The sequence below is a fragment of the Hyperolius riggenbachi genome, chromosome 7, assembly GCF_040937935.1.
Source record: "Hyperolius riggenbachi isolate aHypRig1 chromosome 7, aHypRig1.pri, whole genome shotgun sequence".
Taxonomy (NCBI): Eukaryota; Metazoa; Chordata; class Amphibia; order Anura; family Hyperoliidae; genus Hyperolius; species Hyperolius riggenbachi.
In genome coordinates, this window is record NC_090652.1 from 256,415,020 (window position 1) to 256,437,452 (window position 22,433).

Sequence of the window (22,433 nt, forward strand, 5' to 3'; positions counted from 1 at the left end):
GTAAGGGAAACTGGCCCCTTTTTCAAATGAGAAAGAAAGGGGTAGTAGGTACCACCCTCTGGTGCGATCAGACCCCCATTAAAGTGCGCTCAGCTGCTCCCAGATATACCGCTGTAGAAAACATAAAAAAGAGAGAAGGGGCGCTTGAGTCTTCTGTGCAATACAATGGCCTCGTCTACTAGGCAGGTCTCACCTGTTTACAAAGTGGCTGGTACAGCGTACACAGCCTCGGTGTGCCTGCGTCCCGCTTGGCCGAGCTGGGGACCGAGCTCTCAGCGTGGGGGCGGATGTGACGTCACGTCCCAGGCTCCTTCAGGATAGGTGATTATGACAACCAGGACGCTCGCTCTCTGTAGCGGTGGGTGGTAGTCCTTATCCAGGAAGAGCAGCCGTGGATGTAACACACGGCTGCGTGAGTAAAGAAGATGTGTGGACTAAAATGTACTAGTAAAGTACAAATTTATTAAAACAAACAACGCGTTTCGCGGAGGTACGCCCTCCGCTTTTTCAAGTTAGTTATATAAACTTTTAAAAAACACCTTCCTTAAATACTCAGTGTACAATTCCTATCAGCCAATAGGCTTAACATGGGCAGGGATGTCATTACCGTAAGTCACCTAAAAGGCGGCTCATAGTGTATATCTCCTAATATAGGAGCAAATCCAGTGGAATTTACTATGCATAATTTTTGAATGTATAGACTTAGAAATAATTTATAATCGTAATGATATGGTGTAACTAAAACAACACCCTACTACATGTTATACCCATGGGCCTCACACAGGGCAACCCCTCCCACAAACCTCACATACATATATTACACATATAGTGGTAAAACCACATAAATTCCATATGAATGGCAAAAGGGGTAAAGGAATATAAATCAGTTGCACTAAAAGGGGAAAATAAACCATATCAGAAGGTCTGTACTCAAACAAACGTGCGTACTGGTACACGCGTGCGTGCGCGCAAACACCCGGGCCCAGGCCCAAGGTACTTCACACACACACCCGTGTGCCCCCGCACACACCATCCCCACAGAGCAGCCCCCATTGGGCCCCAAGAATCCACCATACCCCATCTCATATCTATCGTACAACTGGCTGGAGATGACTCATTTCCTCTAAACACTTGTTTAGGCCCCCTGGCTCCAGGGTCCCTAATTTTAAAATCCAAAATGACTCACGTCTGCATAGGACACGGTACCTTTCGTATTTATTATGGTGTACTACCTGTTCCATAATGGTGGCCCTCAGAAGCTTGAAGTCGCTGTTATGGGCAAGGTGGAAATGCTTAGATACCCCATGATTTAGTTCTCCATTCTTAATATTGGACCTATGTTTATTCAATCGTGTCTGAAATTTCTGGGTAGTGCGACCCACATAGAAAAGTCCACATGGGCAACTTAGTAAGTAGATTACATAGGTACTATGGCATGTTAAAAAACTTCCTATACTATATTCAATGGTTTTAAATGTACGCGCCCCATCATTCAGTGTCTTGCAGGCTAGGCATCGTCTAGATTTACATGAGAAACACCCCAATCTACCACCACCTCTATTCTGCACTTTAGTTTTATCTACCGCCCCCCCCATTTGCAACCTACTGGGTGCAATATGTCCCCTGATGGTTTTCCCTCTCCTAAAGACCACACGTGGTCTCCGGGGGAGGGTTTTCTCCAAAATGGGATCACTCAACAATACTGGCCAGTATCTACTAAAGATCTCCTTGCATTCATTGGCCTGTCCCGAAAAGTTTACCACTATGGGCAAACTCTTGGAGATCGATTCCATTGATCCAGCTGGAGTTTTCACTGTCGGGTTTGGAGGTAGGAGACACTCCTGCTGTGTCAAAGCAGCTGCTCTATTTAAAGCCGATTCCACCAGAGCCACTGGATAGTGTTTCTCCAGGAATCTGGATTTTAGAATGCCCGATTGTTGTTGGAAGTCCTCTAATCTAGTGCAATTACGACGTAGTCGTTTGAATTGGCCGAATGGTACATTTTTAAGCCAAGGTTTGTGATGGGAACTATAGTAGTCCAAATAACCGTTTTTATCAGTGGGCTTAAAATAATTGGTCGTATGAATCTCTCCACTCACTGGATCCACTTCTATATTGAGGTCCAAAAAGTGTACTTTTAAGGGGTCTGTTTCCATAGTAAACGAAAGGCCGAAAGCATTCCCATTCAAATAATTGAGGTACCCCTGCAAGTTATCCAGAGAACCCTCCCATATACACAAGATATCATCTATGAAACGGCGATGGGGGTCGCACTAGCCAGAAATTTCAGACACGATTGAATAAACATAGGCCCAATATTAAGAATGGAGAACTAAATCATGGGGTATCTAAGCATTTCCACCTTGCCCATAACAGGGACTTCAAGCTTCTGAGGGCCACCATTATGGAACAGGTAGTACACCATAATAAATACGAAAGGCACCGTGTCCTATGCAGACGTGAGTCATTTTGGATTTTAAAATTAGGGACCCTGGAGCCAGGGGGCCTAAACAAGTGTTTAGAGGAAATGAGCCATCTCCAGCCAGTTGTACGATAGATATGAGATGGGGTATGGTGGATTCTTGGGGCCCAATGGGGGCTGCTCTGTGGGGATGGTGTGTGCGGGGGCACACGGGTGTGTGTGTGAAGTACCTTGGGCCTGGGCCCGGGTGTTTGCGCGCACGCACGCGTGTACCAGTACGCACGTATGTTTGAGTACAGACCTTCTGATATGGTTTATTTTCCCCTTTTAGTGCAACTGATTTATATTCCTTTTCCCCTTTTTGCCATTCATATGGAATTTATGTGGTTTTACCACTATATGTGTAATATATGTATGTGAGGTTTGTGGGAGGGGTTGCCCTGTGTGAGGCCCATGGGTATAACATGTAGTAGGGTGTTGTTTTAGTTACACCATATCATTACGATTATAAATTATTTCTAAGTCTATACATTCAAAAATTATGCATAGTAAATTCCACTGGATTTGCTCCTATATTAGGAGATATACACTATGAGCCGCCTTTTAGGTGACTTACGGTAATGACATCCCTGCCCATGTTAAGCCTATTGGCTGATAGGAATTGTACACTGAGTATTTAAGGAAGGTGTTTTTTAAAAGTTTATATAACTAACTTGAAAAAGCGGAGGGCGTACCTCCGCGAAACGCGTTGTTTGTTTTAATAAATTTGTACTTTACTAGTACATTTTAGTCCACACATCTTCTTTACTCACGCAGCCGTGTGTTACATCCACGGCTGCTCTTCCTGGATAAGGACTACCACCCACCGCTACAGAGAGCGAGCGTCCTGGTTGTCATAATCACCTATCCTGAAGGAGCCTGGGACGTGATGTCACATCCGCCCCCACGCTGAGAGCTCGGTCCCCAGCTCGGCCAAGCGGGACGCAGGCACACCGAGGCTGTGTACGCTGTACCAGCCACTTTGTAAACAGGTGAGACCTGCCTAGTAGACGAGGCCATTGTATTGCACAGAAGACTCAAGCGCCCCTTCTCTCTTTTTCAAATAACACACTCATATAATGGAAGCAAAATTATAGTGGACGCAGGAGTCACTATGCTCGCTTGGATGCAACCACATCCTACACATATAAGAGCGTACCCACGATTGGGCACAAATCTTATTGGATAAAAAAAGAACAGACCTAAAGGTGCCCACACATTACTCAATTTTCCATCGAGAGATTAAGGTGTACCCGAGGCGGAATGTCTGCGAATATTTGGACAGAGGCATGTTAGTGATATAAGTAATCACATGCTTCTATGTCCTTTCCGTAAAGGAATAATCAGGCAAAAAAATTAAAAATCACCGCTGTCAATCATGGCCACGTTGTCCACTGCACAGGAGCAGAACTACTGCACAGTGCGCCACGGACAAGGTGGCCATGATTGACAGCGGTGCTTCACGCAGGCGCAGTAAGGACGACCTCGAGGTCGTCCTCTGCACCGTGCGGGGAGCTCAGGATGGCAGCGGAGAGTTCAGCGGTCAGTGTGGGACAGTTGTCTGCAAGGGGCTGGAGAAAGCCCCAGCTGATTTTTTTTTCATTTTTTTTGCCTGATGATTCCTTTAAGGTTGCTGGGTCCACCTGGCTGCTGCATCCCCCCCTCTTCCCCCCTCCAAATTGCGGCGTGGTGAATGTCAACATCTGTATTGCAGAATGGGAATCTTTGGCCTGAGAGGGACTCCTGCAGAACCGCCCTCTCAGCCATCAGAAATGCCGCTTCACCTCCTCTTCCCCGCCCTCCGTTCCTGCAATGTAAAAAAAAAAGTGCATGTGAGGAGCTAATGAGCATGCCCAAAGCTCAGGCCCTCTCGTGCACTGTAGCCGGGCATGTGCTGTGACAACCCTCCCCCCCACCCACACCGGAAGCACTTCTGTGGTCGTGGCCATCTTGGACAAGCAAACGGAGCGGTGTGGAAGAGCGTGAAGTGGCATGTCCGGAAGATGAGCTGCGTCAAGTAGTATTGCACAATAAAGGATACAGCAACTGGCACTACGGCGGCACTCAAAACAAATCACTACTTGCAATCCAAAGATGCATCGATTCCACCAGGTAGTAACACATGCAAAGCACAGCGTGCTCAGGATCCAGAAATACAGATATCAAACTCATTCACCAAACAAATATATGAAGATCCGGCACTGCTTCTAGCTTTAAAAAGAGCTTTATTGCCAGCGGCTCTTTCAATGTGCAAAAGTATTCAAAAAGTATTCATGCAGTACAAACATGTAGAGTGCACATACCCGTTGTGGTTAGTTCAGGTTGTGGGGCATGGTGGTAAGAACGGCCCGCCTAACGTCCGTTTCGCTCCAGTAGTGTCTTCAGAGGCAGTGTGGCAATTCACGACTGTCTGTTTCCGGGTTATATACTATGTGGGGAATCATTTCCGGGTCATGTTATCGCATTAACGCGTACGTATATACGCATGCTACCACTAACGTACGCATAGATGCATAATGACGTCAATGGAGGATGCGTAAGATGTCGGAGGTTCCCTGCGTCGTTTCATGCATACGTAATTACGCATACAGCCACTGATGTACGCATAGAAGTGCATACGCATCAATGGAAGTATGCATACCATGTTTAAGATTGCCATTACTCATCTAGGTCTAGCAATCTGCTACATGGCCACAAGGTGGCATCACAAACACCACACTGCCTCTGAAGACGCTACTGAAGCGAAACGGACGTTAGGCGGGCCGTTCTTACCACCATGCCCCACAACCTGAACTAACCACAACGGGTATGTGCATTCTACATGTTTGTACTGCATGAATGCTTTTTGAATACTTTTGCACATTGAAAGAGCCGCTGGCAATAAAGCTCTTTTTAAAGCTAGAAGCAGTGCCGGATCTTCATATATCTGTTTGGTGAATGCGTCAAGTAGTATGTTGGTTTTTTTTTTCACTTTTAAAGCACCGCCACAGGTTCTCTTTACGTTTTTTAACTTTATTCGACGAAAACAGCGTGGTTAATTGAAAGTAAATCTACTAGTGGCCCACACACTGCAAGCGAGATCCTAGCTATTCTCCTTCACTATCTATCTGAACAATGTTGTGCCTCCACGCTCTGAAAACAGAAATCGATTCTGTGTCTATCTAAATCAGGGGTCCTCAAACGTTTTGGGTCGAGGGCCGGGTCAACATACTTCAGACTGCTGGGGGGCCGGAGTATACATAAAATGATGTAGAAGTCTTTGCGGGCCAGACAGTGAAGCATACCCAGGTGACAACCTGCAGTGGACAGCAGTGTCACCTGATGTGGAATTTGATTGGAAACCAGCGAATTACTGCTTTCTGGCTTCCATGTGGATGGGTGGTGCCAGCACTGCTATTCTATATGTGGACCACCAATATTTAAAGATGTAGCTGACCGTATCTATAAGTAATACATTTTGTGTGTGGGGGGCCGGTAAAAAAGCCTCAGGCGGCCACATTCGGTCCGCAGGCCTTAGTTTGAGGACCACTGATCTAAATCATGTGTACATTAGCCGATTCCTTTACGACTGACCTATATAATCCTTCCTGCTCGACTGAGTAAAAAATTTTTTTCGCTTCGGGCCGATAGCGGCCAATTTCCATAGATCTAGCAGAATGGAAAATAATCGATTCTTTGCCAATCCGATGAAATGATTGAATCAAACGGTTGATCAAACAGGAATGTCGGGTAATGTATGGTCACCTTTTACGTGCTAGCGCCTGCAGGGTCATGGGCCCAAAATCTCACGGGGTGCAGTTACTCTCAAGTGTTTGCTCTAAAAAATCCCCCAAAAATCCAAAATTGACTGTTTGTAAACTCCTTTTTTTCAGGATACTTTCAGGCCTTATGGTGCACTTAGATAATGTGCTGTCGTCAAGACTTCAGGATCGGCTGATCGCCAAGGCCGATTCTCTAATGGATGATTCAGATGAGCTCGGTTTTCATACTCTGCGAAGGCTCATGCAGTTTTTGTACAAAACGGACTATAGGCACTTGCCTCTCTGGGAAAAATGTAACCAGGTTGCCTTGAGGAAAGTACATATCATGGACTCGACCACCCTGTGCATTATCTACCAGCTATATGAGATGCGGTGTTCCAGACGGTCTGACTTTCAGGTGATGGCCTGTTCAAGATTGCTTGAGTTACTGGACATTTGTGACAATGCTCAACAGTTTTCATTTATGTTTTACACATTATATCCAGTGGTTGCACAAGAGACAAGAGAAAGGTGGGTGTTGGATCGTTATCGTTGTTTTCTCCAGGGAAAAAAAATGTTTGAACGCACAGAAGGCCATATTAGCATTAGTGGAAGTCTAATCAGAAGTGAAGATCAATTTAGTTTGCAGCTTAAAGTCGATCCGAGGTGAACTTTTACACATTGCATAATTGTGTTCCTTTCCTATTGTTTATAGGGCATTCCTCAAGCCAAATACTTTTTTGTTTTTGTTTTAATACTCCCCTGTAAACTAAAAAAGCCACGCCCACAGGTCTTCAGAGAGCGTTGGCAGTAGCAAAGGCTCCTGGGAGCTCAGTCTGGGCAGGTGGAGGGGGAGGTGTTACTAGCCATTGATTTCAGAGGCAGAGGGGAAGAGGAGAGGGGATTAGGCTGATGGCTCAAGATACAGATAAGCCTGCCTCTGTGTAATGTTTACAAACAACATGGCTGCTGTCATTGTATCACAGGAATAAATAATTTTGAGTGTGGAGTCGCACTTGCTTGGCTTCCATCAATTTCAGATGGTCAGGTGTGCAGATCTAATAGTCCCGGACACCATGGGACTCAAACTGTGGCAAATGAAGAGAAAGATCCGCACCACCTTCAGAAAAGCTTAGTCTGTTTTATTGGAAAAAAACATACAAATTTAAAAAGAACTTTAAGGCAGGACAGTCCACTGTTTCGGGCTCCTGCCCATCTTCATGCTGCCTAGTTCTGAAGTAACATACAAAAACACCAACATATATACAGAGAAACAACCAATCACTGAGTATATACTAATTAGAGGACCTGATGGGAAACAGCCTATTTACATATCTAGTCACACCTCCAACTCCCCCATTGGTGGATCTGAGCAAGATCCAAACATTCAAAAAATAACTGTCAATAATGGCTGAATAAAAAAATATCAAAATCAGGCATGCCTCTAAGATGTATTGGCAAGATATCAGCCAAAACGCCATGGTGGAATATGCTGAATAGCAGAAAAAAGAAAAAATCCAAAAAGTAACATTTTATTAAAGAAAACAAAACATCAAAATCCGCATGGAAATGACACATAAACGCATCAATACGACGCGACGCCATACCCGCATACGCGTATAGATGACGTAATAATGCATATCCTCTATCTAGACTACTGACGATCAAAAATACGCATCTATGCCGGACGTATATACACATGAGACAAGCGCTCAAAAAATGACGCATAAACGTATAAAAAATTACGTATCAAAAAAACAATCGCCTAGAAAGTGCCACATGAACGCGTCCTAACTATACGCAATCTTTGCGACTAAAAATACGCGTAAAATTAACCAAACACCAAAAAATGCCGAAAAAATGCCGAAAAATGCCAAAAAAATGCCAAGAAAATGCTGAAAAAATGCCAAAAATATAGAAATGCCATATATGAAAAAATCATGCCATATATGAAAAAAAATCAATTCAGCACTTTCCACCAATGGTATATCAGATGATTGGTAGTATAATAAAAAAAATGTTCTTTAATAAAATGTTACTTTTTGGATTTTTTCTTTTTTCTGCTATTCAGCATATTCCACCACGGCGTTTTGGCTGATATCTTGCCAATACATCTTAGAGGCATGCCTGATTTTGATATTTTTTTATTCAGCCATTATTGACAGTTATTTTTTGAATATTTGGATCTTGCTCAGATCCACCAATGGGGGAGTTGGAGGTGTGACTAGATATGTAAATAGGCTGTTTCCCATCAGGTCCTCTAATTAGTATATACTCAGTGATTGGTTGTTTCTCTGTATATATGTTGGTGTTTTTGTATGTTACTTCAGAACTAGGCAGCATGAAGATGGGCAGGAGCCCGAAACAGTGGACTGTCCTGCCTTAAAGTTCTTTTTAAATTTGTATGTTTTTTTCCAATAAAACAGACTAAGCTTTTCTGAAGGTGGTGCGGATCTTTCTCTTCATTTGTCACAGGAATAAATAATCATATTCTATTAAAGCTGTTTGCAGCTAGATTTGCTGTGTAAACCATCTAAACTTTAGATAAGTTATATAGACAAGTTACTTGTTATAGTTAATTTTTCATTTTGGATCCGCTTTAAGGTGCGTACACACGTTTTATTTTATACCCGATTGTCGTTCAAACTGGACGTTTGAACGACTTGTCATTCAAACAAAAAGTCGTTCAGACTCCTTGTACACACAGACAACAAAACGTTTGAAATGCTAATTACAGCTAATTTTACATGTGGTTTGAATGGTCAGTGGACTGCATAGAACAATGGACCAGATTAAATGACTGATCAAACGACTTGTTGATTGAATGTGTTTTAGTGTCAAACTAATAGACTTTTAAACAATAGGTTGTTTGTACACATGTACGGACCTAACTGTCGTTTGAAGGGGATCAGTCACAACTGCTGCTATCAGTCTTAACGATCGTTCGTACACAAGCCAAATAGTCTAAGTCGTATCAGACTTGTGTACGTACCTTTACACTAAATCCATATGTACAAATTTAAAGATTTATCTTAAAAGAGGCCTGACGTGAGAGGGATATGGAGGGTGACATTGATTTCCTCTTAACCTCCCTTGCGGTTTTCTTTGCTACACGCAGCTAGCACTTTGCTAGCTGCGTGTAGCATCCGATCGCCGCCTCTACCCGCCGATCCGCCGCTATTCGTCGCGCCGCGGTCGCCCCCCCCCCCCCCCAGACCCCGTGCGCTGCCTGGCCAATCAGTGCCAGGCAGCGCTGTGGGGTGGATGGGAGTCCCCTTTGACGTCACGTCATCCCGCCCGTCGCCATGGCGACGGGGGAAGCCTTCCAGGAGATCCAGTTCTTTGAACGGGATCTCCTGATCTCCGATCGCCGCCGGCGATCGGAGGGGCTGGGGGGATGCCGCTGAGCAGCGGCTATCATGTAACGAGACTTTGTCTCGCTACATGAAGAAATTTTTTTTTTTTTAAAAAACACTACTTTGCTGCCCCCTGGTGGATTTTTTTAAACCGCCAGGAGGGTTAAACAATATCCGTTGCCTGGCTGTCCTGCTGGTCTCTTTGACTGCAGTAGTGTTTGAATGAAATCCGAAACAAGCATGCAGCTGAACCAATCAGACTTCAGTCAGAAACCTCTGATCTGCTTGCTAGTTCAGGGTCTGTAGCTAAATGTATTAGAGGCAGAGGTTCAGCAGGACTGCAGACCCCCACCCCTGTGTCTCAAGGGGTATAACCAGTGTTTAACTAGTTAAGGACCACGCTAATTGAAATCTACGCCCTGTTTTGATGGCTATCTGGCTGCCAGGGCATAGATTTCAATACACCAACGCCGCATGTTCTCACCGCTTTCATCGCTCCCGACGATCTAGCCGTTGTCTCCCCGCCGCAGCTCACCCGCTCTGCTGTCTAACGGCAGAGCCCTGTGAGCGCGTCAGGAGACAATTTCATTGGCTCCTGACCCTGTCTATCAACGTAAGCAACTCCCATTGGCTCACATTGATAGACACTGTCAGGAGCCAATAATAGTGGCTCCTGACAGGCTCACAGGGACTCTGCCATCATAGAGATGGCAGAGTGGGTGGCTGAGGTTTCCGGCATGCGGCAAGGACAGGAGATTTGCGCGGGTATGTGTGGCGATTCGTCGGTATTTGTTGTTGTTCCGCTAATTCTTATATCAGCCGTCTCTGGTCCTTAAAGGGAAGGTCCAAGCTGTAAAGAAAGAAAAAAAGAACTCCACTTACCTGGGGCTTCCTCCAGCCCCTGGCTGTCATTCTGTGCACTCGCCGCAGCTCTTCTCCCTCCCGGTGTCCTGCGCTGAAGAAACTTTTATTCCATAAGGTAAAAGGCAGCAGTGACAGACCACTCTTTTGGACTATTGAGCCTTTTAACAAACTGCATAAACAGGCTTATGCAGTTTGATAAAGGCTTTGATAGCCCCAAACAGTCCTTTTTATAGCTTTATCATAGTGTAGTGGTATGCAGCCTGCTCCCCGCCCTGTCCGAACACTAGGGTCTGTCCAACATGACGATTCACTAACTCATCTGTGGTGCTAGGGGACACCTGTACTCACACTAGATTTTTTTCCTTCCCCGCAGACGTATGGGAACCTCCTCGCTGTCTGTTATTGTACTATTTACAAATGCCACTCCACTGTAGCAGCCTCTTCCGTGTATACTGGACACCTGCTATAATATCTTTTCACTTTGCCAACTTTACCACTGCAAAAAAAAAAAAAAACAAATTCTGCCCACTCTGGTGTGAAACCTGTACTCTTACATCTGTAATCTTTAGCTATGTCTGATCATGACTTCCTGCATATCCCTTCTTGTCCTGATCTGTGCTAAGGAGGTAGAAACTGTTACAGGAAAATGAGGGATCACCAGAGCGATGAGACCTGATCTTGAAGGACTATGAAAGAACTATGACTGAAGAACTATCAGTCAACTAAAATTCTAAATGCCACATATACAGTGGCTTGCAAAAGTATTCGGCCCCCTTGAAGTTTTCCACATTTTGTCACATTACTGCATCAAACATGCATCAATTTTATTGGAATTCCACGTGAAAGACCAATACAAAGTGGTGTACACGTGAGAAGTGGATCGAAAATCATATATCATTCCAAACATTTTTTACAAATAACTGCAAAGTGGGGTGTGTGTAATTATTTGGCGCCCTGAGTCAATACTGTGTAGAACCACCTTTTGCTGCAATTACAGCTGCCAGTCTTTTAGGGTATGTCTCTGCCAGCTTTGCACATCTAGAGACTGAAATCCTTGCCCATTCTTCTTTGCAAAACAGCTCCAGCTCAGTCAGATTAGATGGACAGAGTTTGTGAACAGCAGTTTTCAGATCTTGCCACAGATTCTCGATTGGATTTAGATCTGAACTTTGACTGGGCCATTCTAACACATGGATATGTTTTGTTTTAAACCATTCCATTGTTGCCCTGGCTTTATGTTTAGGGTCGATGTCCTGCTGTAAGGTGAATCTCCGCCCCAGTCTCAAGTCTTTTGCAGTCTCCAAGAGGTTTTCTTCCAAGTTTGTATTTGACTCCATCCATCTTCCCATCAACTCTGACCAGCTTCCCTGTCCCTGCTGAAGAGAAGCACCCCCAGTGCATTATACTGACACCACTATCTTTTGACAGTGGGGATGGTGGGTTCAGAGTGATGTGCAGTGTTAGTTTTCCGCCACACATAGCGTTTTGCATTTTGGCCAAAAAGTTCCATTTTGGTCTCATCTGACCAGAGCACCTTCTTCCACATGGTTGCTGTGTCCCCCACATGGCTTGTGGCAAACTGCAAACGGGACTTCTTATGCTTTCTGTTAACAATGCCTTTCTTCTTGCCACTCTTCCATAAAGGCCAACTTTGTGCAGTGCACGACTAATAGTTGTCCTATGGACAGATTCCCCCACCTGAGCTGTAGATCTCTGCAGCTCGTCCAGAGTAATCGTTGGCCTCTTGACTGCATTTCTGATCAGCGCTCTCCTTGTTCGGCCTGTGAGTTTAGGTGGATGGCCTTGTCTTGGTAGGTTTACAGTTGTGCCATATTCCTTCCATTTCTGAATGATCGCTTGAACAGTGCTCCGTGGGATGTTCAAGGCTTTGGAAATCTTTTTTGTAACCTAAGCCTGCTTTAAATTTCTCAATAACTTGATCCCTGACCTGTTTTGTGTGTTCTTTGGACTTCACGGTGTTGTTGCTCCCAATATTCTCTTAGACAACCTCTGAGGCCGTCACAGAGCAGCTGTATTTGTACTGACATTATATTACACACAGGTGCACTCTATTTAGTCATTAGCACTCATCAGGCAATGTCTATAGGCAACTGACTGCACTCAGATCAAAGGGGGCCGAATAATTATGCACACGCCACCTTGCAGTTATTTATTTGTAAAAATGTTTGGAATCATGTATGATTTACGTTCCACTTCTCATGTGTACACCACTTTGTGTTGGTCTTTCATGTGAAATTCCAATAAAATTGATTCATGTTTGTGGCAGTAATGTGACAAAATGTGGAAAACTTCAAGGGGGCCGAATACTTTTGCAACCCACTGTAGTTCTAGGAATTACTAGCAAATAGCAATACAAAGGCTTTTTTTCATTTTCATTTCTTATGTGTACTAAATATGATGTTTACAGAGAACAGTATCCAGCACATCCTGAATACAGAAACAGTCCTTACTGGCTGTAATCCTGTGACTGAAATGTCCTCGGAGTGACAGAAAGCAGAGAGATATCATCCAGGGGCATAACTATAAATCATGGAAGCAAAAGCAAAACTGGGGCCCTCAATGTTTACACCCTTTCCATTGCCAACCCCTTGTGACCCTCACAGCCTGGGGGCCCATCTTACAAGAGTCGTAAAACAAATGTGTCCATTTTGACTTTTACACCCATAACAAGTGTAGCCACAAAAACACCTGATCTGAAGGATGGACCCCTTTATCAGAGGAAGTTAAGTAGTAGTTGGGGCTCCTTTACATACAGCTCTGGGTCCCCCTGCAGTCTTTGGATTGCTCTCCTTTAGTTATGCCCCTGAAAGCATCATAATGGTGTGTAAATAACTCTTCATCTGAATCTCTGTGTGCCTCGGTCTCTGCTGTGTCTCTGCTACAGGCAGTTCTAAAGTAAACAGAGGATTACAGCCAAGAAGAGCTCATTCTGAATAGCGGGTGTAAGCATCCAAGAACAGGAATAAAGTAAGTGTCCTTCACTTTAAATTCTTTCTCTGTAGCTGTTCTCATATGCTATGTAAGAAAGCTGTGTGTGTGTGTGTGTGTGTGTGTGTGTGTGTTTCATTTCTCTCTGAATAATGACAGGGAAGTGGAACCTATCTGCATGGTACAGTCCTGGTATCGACACTTGCTTAAAGAGACTCTGTAACTTGAAAAAGATCCCCTGGGGGGTACTCACTTTGGGTGGGGGAAGCCTCCAGATCCTAATGAGGTATCCCACGCCGTCCTGCGTCCCACGGGGGTTTCGCTGCAGCCCTCTGAACAGCCGGCGACAGGCCCGACTGTAATTTCAATATTTACCTTTGCTGGCTGTGGCTGCATTCGGCTCGGAAATAGACGGAAATACCCTATCTCCGTCGGGTCCGCTCTACTGCGCAGGCGCCGGAGACTTGCGCCTGCGCAGTAGAGCGGACCCGATGGCGATCGGGTATTTCCGCCTACTTCGGAGCCGACAGCCATCAGAGCGCCTGCGCAGGAGCCAGGAAGGTAAATATTGCGTCACGGCTGTACGGAGGGCTACAGCGAGACCCTCGAGGGACGCAGGACGGCGTGGGAAGCCTCATTAGGATCCTGAGGCTTCCCCCACCCGAGGTGAGTACCCCCCAGGGGACGTTTTGCCGTTACAGTTCCTCTTTAAAGAGAGTCTGAAGTGAGAATAAATCTCGCTTCAGACCTCATAGATAGCAGGGGCACGTGTGCCCCTGCTAAACCGCCGCTATCCCGCGGCTTAATGGGGGTCCCTGATCCCCCAAATCCCCTTGTTTCAGCGGGGGAGCGCTTCCTGGTTGGGGCAGGGCTAACCTCCGCAGCCCTGCCCCACGCGCGTCTGTCAGCGCGTATCTCCGCCTCTCCCCCGCCCCTCTCAGTCTTCCTTCACTGAGAGGGGCGGGGGAGAGGCGGCGATGCGCCGCTGATAGACGTGACTGGAGGCAGGGCTGCAGCCGTTAGCCCTGCCTCCAGGAGCGACCAAGTCTGCGACCAAGTGTCGCAGTGGGGGGTTTGGGGGTGAAGGGACCCCCTTTAGCGGCGCTATAGCGGCGGTTTAGCAGGGGCACACGTGCTCCTGCTAACTATGAGCTCTGAAGCGAGATTTATTCTCGCTTCAGAGTCTCTTTAAAGAGACTCTGTAAGGAAAAAAGTTCCCCAGGGGTGGTACTCACCTCGGTGGGGGAAAGCCTCTGGATCAGATCGAGGCTTCCCCCATCCTCCTGTGTCACACGGCGGTCTCGCTGCAGCCCACGGAATGCACAGCGCACAGGCTGTGCAATATTTACCTTTTCTGGCTACAGCGGGGGTGCTGTTGCGACTCTCCGCTCGCAAATAGGTGGAAATAGCGACCTCTGTCGGGACTTGCGCCTGCATAGTAGAGCGGACCAACAGAGATCCGCTATTTCCACCTACCTCTGAGCGAAGAGCCGATACTGCGCCTGCGCTGGAGGCGGGAAAGTAAATATTTACATCCTCGCCGTTCAGGGAGCTTTATCGCTGCCGCCGTGGGACACAGAAGGACGAGGGAAGCCTCGATAGGATCCGAAGGCTTCCCCCACCCGATGTGAGTACCCCCCAGGGGAACTTTTTTTAGTTACAGATTTTCTTTATGAAGCAGGGCTCTGATATACAAGCCATTTCCTTCACACAGGCTGTGATAAGAGACATCTGAAAAGCCATCTGAATTGTTACTGGCTAATAGCTCTTTAAGTATGTGGGGTTTACAGAATTAAAGTTTCTTTAATAGTTTAAAGCCATGTGAGAAAAGCCTTCACACAAGGTAGAAGACATAGTTAAAGCGGACCTGAACTCAGAATGTCCTCTCTGCTCTAAAAGATACAAAGCAGCATAATAACCTTTAAACAAAAAACATTTCTTTGTGACACACTCGTGGAGTCGGCGGTGGTGCTGTGGACATTGTCCATTGGTTCTGGTCTTCACATCTTTGCAGATTGCGGTCCTTGGTTACACGAGGGTCCATATGTGATGTACATGTATACTGTATGCCTCTGAAGAAGCGATCCTTGATCGTGAAACACGTGTCAGGCAGTCGTTTGTTTTTGATTTGGATATCTGGAAACTGTGTTTACCTGTGTGTCCGCAACTGTGAAGACCTTTTGTGATAGAAAGAATTAAAAGACTATAAATTGTTCATTTAAAGCCCCATTTCATTTGTTGTAAAGTTGGCATTCAATTTAGGGGTGGAACTGCACTATTTTTGGTTTTATTTATAACGTGTTGTGTATAGGCATTGTTAACAGCCTGTGCTTTCAAATGAGCTTATCCGCCATCTCTGCCGTGGCAGTCATGTGAGACCGGGAGGGATCAAATTACAACTTTTGATTAGACACAGATGAGGGGTAATTAAACAGGCTAAACTCTTTAAATACATACAGGATGCATTTCTCAGTTTTCCTTCTGTCCTGTGCAAGAGTTCAGCTCCTCTTTAATATGGTGAATAGTGCACACAGCACAGAGGCTGATGCGGAGGGAAAGAGTTTGTAAGTAATAGACAGCCAGGAAGTCCTCATATCTCTTAATGGGAGCCAAATTAGGGGTACATTATCATTGCAATTATGATCAGCGTGTTGTTTTAGTTTGATCTTAAAGCCCAATCTACACGATACGATTCTTTGTACGATTCGATTACGATTCTATTTACGATCCGATTAAATCCACCATGTCCGATCGGAATTCGATTCGATTCAATTCGATTTGCCATTGCAAAACAATGGAAAATCGAATTGAATTGAATCGAATCCCGATCGGACGCATTGGATTTAATCAGATCGTAAATAGAATCGTAATCGAATCGTACAAAGAATCGGATCGTGTAGATGGGGCTTTAGGCATGTAACCGTTTCCAATGCATTTTCACTATCACCCACTCTCCGTAAGGTCTCTGCCTCCTCGCTCTAGACTAGAGCAAGGAGACAAACTGGCATTGGGGGAGGGGGCAGGGCCGGAACCAGTTTGCATGCTGCAGCTCCACCCCAGCGTCATTTCCTTATGCGTCGCTGTGTGGTGCTGAAGGGAATCAAAGTGTTTGACGTCCAAATCTTTGAGCCACATAGAGTGAAACCATGTTGGACCAGCAGTGGTAGACCTAATCTAGGGGGCAGAGCGGATCAGGTAGCCGCAAAAAACCCCGCTACCCGCCTTTCCTGTTTGCTGCACTGGCCCACTTTCACTTTCGTGGCCTATAGGTTATGACGCTGCAAGGAGAGATTTTGTTTCTTTCGCAGTGTGCAGGAAGGTGGGGAGCGGCAGGAGGTGCGGCCCAGGAGAGATGAAGGAACGCCCCTGGTGGCCGTTTTGAACCGGGAATCCCTCTCCCTGTGTTTACCTCTGAGATAGCGACAAATATTGTCGCTAATCTCGGGGGCCATAGCGAGGCAGTGGGGAGGGGGCGGGGGCAGAGAGCAGCGGTGTGGGGACACAGAGGCATGTCATGAGGCAGAGAACATGCCTCTGTGTCCCATCTGCCCACCTCGGGCTCTCTTCAATTTCATCTGCTTTGTGTAGTAAATCTTAACACTGTATATTGCCACTCTTTAGATTGGTCATCTAGGTATGCAATACATCCCATTAATTAAAGCACCACTACAGCAAACATTTTGTTCATTTTCTCTCCAGGCTTGAAGACTATCTTTTGGCTTACGCAGCAAAAATGAACCATATCCAGTTGATGCATATAATGAAAATCATGGCTGAAGCAGAATGTAGGAATCCCATCCTTATCAACACGTAAGTATATTGAAAGTGAACTCATTTGCATCAGCCTTTTTTTTTTTTTTTTTTTTTTTTACTTTTTCAACTAAATATAATAATGTACATCAGCAACCGATCAATTGCTCCCAGCTGATCACCACTAAGGTCGGTTATACACTACATGGGATTTTGCTGCGTTTTTGCATGCGATTGGAAATTGGCAAAATACTGAAAATCACAAGAACCCTTTTATACTAGTGCCATGTAATTTTTGCCTGATCACAAAAGTCCTGCATGCTGCATATTTCTCTGCATCAAGTGAAAATTGCAACGAAATCGCATTTCGTTTGCGATTTGCATTGTAAAAGAGGCCTAAAAGCTGGCAGCTGTTAGGTAGAAAACATAAAAGTGAAAATTTCTTAATTTTATAAGAACTTTTGTCTTTTCAAGGGCCGGAACAAAGCCTTGTACACACGCCTATTATTATTTAGTATTTGTATAGCGCCAACATCTTCCGCAGCGCTGTGCAGAGTATATTGTCTTGCCACTTAACTGTCCCTCAGAGGAGCTCACAATCTAATTCCTACCATAGTCTTATGTCTATGTATGTATCCTGTAGTGGACGTACCTTAGTCTAGGGCCAATTTAGGGGGAAAGCAATTGTTATCTGTATGTTTTTGGGATGTGGAAGGAAACCGGAGTGCCCGGAGGAAACCCACGCAGACATGGGGAGAACATACAAACTCCTAGCAGATGCTGACCTGGCTGGGATTCGAAACAGGAATCCAGCGCTGCAAGGCGACAGCGCTAACCAGTACCCCACCATTCTGCCCATGCCTGATGAAAGTCGGCTGGTAACGATAATCGAGCGTGTGTACAGTGACCACAGTTCCGCAAGCAGTCTGCCAGGCAGATCAACTTGGCTGAACGACGGCCAACATCTTTTGTGCACACCGTGGGATGTCACGTGCACGCTGCTCCGCCCCCCCACCCCCTTTTACCAAGAGAAGTGTCATCAGCTACACAGCTAACATTCATCTGTACACGCAGGTCCTGCGATGTCACCCAAGGGGATCAGGTCCCAATCCCCACCAGGCGACATGAGTCAGAGGTAAGTACGCACCTTAAAGGGAAGAACCAAATAAAAAATTGGCAAAACCGAAACATTTTCTCTAATCCCACATTGGGAGGAGATCAAGGCCGGATTACTGACCAAGCATCCCAAGCAGGTGATTGGGGTCCAGCGAAAGGTCAAGGGCCCCCATAAATATGTATTGCCCCTGTTCATGTGGTCTTTAAGTAATTTTGTATGGTCCGGCAAAGTCGTCAGGAAGGCTCTCTGTATGGCCTGGTTCACACTGCAAGAGCATTTTAAGCGCTGGTGATTTGAAAAGCTTTTACTAATGCAATGCTATGGGTGATTTTTATAAAATCACATCGCTCTAGTGAGAACACACACATAGCATTACATTAACAAGAGCTTTTAAAGTCATAAGCGCTTAGAAAAAGTTTGTGCAGTGTGAACCAGACCTAACAGGGATAAGGAATTTGACAGAAAAATACATAGTTTCTCTCCCTCCTGTATCCTCCATCCTAGAGCTGTCAGACACGGGCTGGGGGCTGGAATGACTAATCTGTGATCTGTCCACAAAGGAGAAGGCGTACAGGTACATCTGTAGTTAACTTTTCTTCCTTGAGAGCACCATCATTTGGACAAACTGCTCTGCTAAAAAAAGCCTTTGGCTGGGAGCACACTTCTGTCTGTTTCCTGTACATGCTTTACTGCATGCCTTTTCTACACATCCTGTGTGCCTGTACGTGGGAAACTGCACACGTTTTTTCACAGAAAATAATTTAATGCCCACTGTGCTTTTCCGCTGTCTGGTTTTTTTTCTGCATGGGAAAATGCATTCAAGTTTGCACTAGCCCATTGATCAGAGCCGGTTCTAGACTTTTTGCTGCCTTAGGCAAACCCTCAGTATTGGTCGGTAGCCAGGTATAGGTGCCCCCTATATACCGTAGGAAGCCAGGCATAGTTGCCCCCAGTATAGGTTAGCTGTTAGGTTCCTCCAGTATACGTTTGCCAAGTAGGTCCCCCCCCCCCAGTATAGGTTAGCCAAGTAGGTTCCCCCAGTATAGGTTAGCCAGGTAGGTTCCCCTAGTATAGGTTAGCCAGGTAGGTTCCCCTAGTATAGGTTAGCCAGGTAGGTTCCCCTTGTATAGGTTAGCCAGGTAGGTTCCCCTTGTATAGGTTAGCCAGGTAGGTTCCCCCAGTATAGGTTAGCCAGGTAGGTTCCCCCAGTATAGGTTAGTCAAGTAGGTTCCCCCAGTATAGGTTAGCCAAGTAGGTTCCCCCAGTATAGGTTAGCCAAGTAGGTTCCCCCAGTATAGGTTAGCCAAGTAGGTTCCCCCAGTATAGGTTAGCCAAGTAGGTTTCCCCAGTATAGGTTAGCCAGGTAGATTCTCCCAATATAGGTTTGATTTGCAATTGATTACATTTTTTCTGATTGAGTCTCCAGTCTAATGCAAATGCCAAACCGATGGGAACTTGGGAATAAGATTTCGCAAACATCTTGTGAACTTGCCAGCGATAATTTTGTTCATCCCTGATGGGTAGGCCATCAGCCAGCAAGGCAAATACCAACTCCCTCATTGCAGTTATCCATATCTGATATCTTGGAGAGATATGGAGGGCTTACATACAGAGGCCCAGGGTGATGTTATCGCTAGAACTTGAGGATTGTGGGTATACTGGGGTTAAAGCAGACCTGAACTCAGAACTTCCTCACTGCTTTAAAAGATAAGCAACAGCATAATAACCTTTAGGGCCCATTCACACTTGCAAATCGCAAAACGCTAGCACTTTTGCTAGCATTTTGCTCTGGCTATTTTTTTATTTATTTATTTTTTTTTGCATTGAACGCAAAAAAAATCCCCACTCACACTTGCCGATTTTTAGCGATCGCGTTTAGCGCTTCTATAGCACTGAAACGCAATCGCCAGGAAATCGCCTGAAAATGGTGCAGGCTACGCATTTGCGTTTAACGCTTTTGGGCGATTAGCGCAAATCGCCCAAGTAAGAACAGGCCCATAGGGTTTCATTACACTAGCGCTTTAAAAAGTGCTGGCGTTTGAGCATTTTGCCCATATGGGCCCTAAAAGAAAAACATTTCTTTGTTACACCTTCCTCACACAAGAAGCCACAAAAATGCTTGTTCATGCCTTAATCGTCTTCCGCCTAGACTACTGCAACACCCTGCTCTGTGGCCTACCAAAAATCAGGCTAGCACCTCTCCAATCCCTTCTAAATTCAGCGGCCCGCCTCATACACCTTTCCACACGCTCTTCCGATGCAGCCCCACTGTGCCGTTCTCTCCACTGGTTACCTATTACCCAGAGGATCCAGTTCAAACTCCTGACTCTAACATACAAAGCCCTCCACAAGTTGTCTCCTCCATACATCTCCTCACTAATCTCAAGATATTGTCCCTCCCGCAACCTCCGCTCCTCCCAAGAAATTCTCCTGGCCTCTAAGCTGATCATTTCCTCTCATACTCCCATCCAGGACTTTACACGAGCATCATCCCTTATCTGGAACTCTCTTCTTCAGCCTGTACGTCATGCTCCAAACCTGGACATCTTCAAACGCACTCTTAAAACACACCTTTTCAGACAAGCATATAACATTCTATAGCCCTTATTTACTTCTCTGTCACAATGTAATCAGAGGCAAAGAATCACTGCCTCATCCATCCTCCTCCCCCTTACCTAGTGTGTCCCCCACAACCCATTAGACTGTAAGCTCGCAAGGGCAGGGTCATCCTCCTAATGTTTACTGTTCTTGTAACAATATTTGTGCTGCTTGGAACTCTGCTGTACATTTGTTAGTTGTTTCTATGTTCCCCTTGTCGTCTTATTGTGCTTTGTAAAGCGCTGCGGAACATGTTGGCGCTATATAAATAAAAAATAATAATAATAATACAGCCCACAGAACTCCTGCACTAAATCTGCAGTGTGTCTACTTCCTGATTTCATGGAAGCAGAGAAAGGGTTAACATCCTGTATTTATAAATTTGCTGAGGCTGCTGAGATTCCTGTGCTGACACAGCTGAGAGATCAAATTGCAATTGTGATTACTTGCAGCTGAGTGGGAATTAGACAGACTCTTCACTCTAAACACACAATTGGAGAACCTCACTCCCAAACAGTTCTCTGCTGCTTTATAAAGCCTGCAGGCTGCTTATAAGCCAATGAGAAATGCACACATAATACACCTAGCCTGCAGTGATAATCAAGCAAAAGCTGAGCAAGTCAGCCAATTAGTAGGAGAGGGCTTCAGTTGCATATAGACAATGGCTATATGACCAGCAGGGGGCACCAGCGTGCAGGATATTCCCTCTCATCTGCCCCCCTCCTAACTAAACTGCATGGGATACTACAATAATTAAAAACAATGGTGCATGAGCCAGCCTGGGGCCCCGGGAACTCTCACTGCCCGGGGCCCCAGAACCAACATCTAACACCATATGTGAGCGCAGCCAAAACCTTGGAGCTGCCACCTCCAAGGCCTGTCTCCTACTGCTCTAAAACTTACCAAACACACAATTGGAGAACCTCACTCCCAAACAGTTCTCTGCTGCTTTATAAAGCCTGCAGGCTGCTTATAAGCCAATGAGAAATGCACACATAATACACCTAGCCTGCAGTGATAATCAAGCAAAAGCTGAGCAAGTCAGCCAATTAGTAGGAGAGGGCTTCAGTTGCATATAGACAATGGCTATATGACCAGCAGGGGGCACCAGCGTGCAGGATATTCCCTCTCATCTGCCCCCCTCCTAACTAAACTGCATGGGATACTACAATAATTAAAAACAATGGTGCATGAGCCAGCCTGGGGCCCCGGGAACTCTCACTGCCCGGGGCCCCAGAACCAGCATCCAACACCATATGTGAGCGCAGCCAAGACCTTGGAGCTGCCACCTCCAAGGCCTGTCTCCTACTGCTCTAAAACTTACCAAACACACAATTGGAGAACCTCACTCCCAAACAGTTCTCTGCTGCTTTATAAAGCCTGCAGGCTGCTTATAAGCCAATGAGAAATGCACACATAATACACCTAGCCTGCAGTGATAATCAAGCAAAAGCTGAGCAAGTCAGCCAATTAGTAGGAGAGGGCTTCAGTTGCATATAGACAACGGCTATATGACCAGCAGGGGGCACCAGCGTGCAGGATATTCCCTCTCATCTGCCCCCCTCCTAACTAAACTACATGGGATACTACAATAATTA

General features: G+C 45.6%; 1 protein-coding gene across 1 annotated transcript in view; it reads left to right on the plus strand.

Annotated features, from left to right (window-relative positions):
* Positions 1 to 22,433, plus strand: part of LOC137524980 (FAST kinase domain-containing protein 1, mitochondrial-like) — a 78,075-nt gene that overhangs the window by 10,276 nt on the left and 45,366 nt on the right. Inside the window, exons 5-6 of the mRNA XM_068245575.1 lie at positions 6,334 to 6,732; positions 17,070 to 17,180. Of these exons, the coding sequence (XP_068101676.1) occupies positions 6,334 to 6,732; positions 17,070 to 17,180 (510 nt within the window). The remainder of the gene's footprint in view (positions 1 to 6,333; positions 6,733 to 17,069; positions 17,181 to 22,433) is intronic.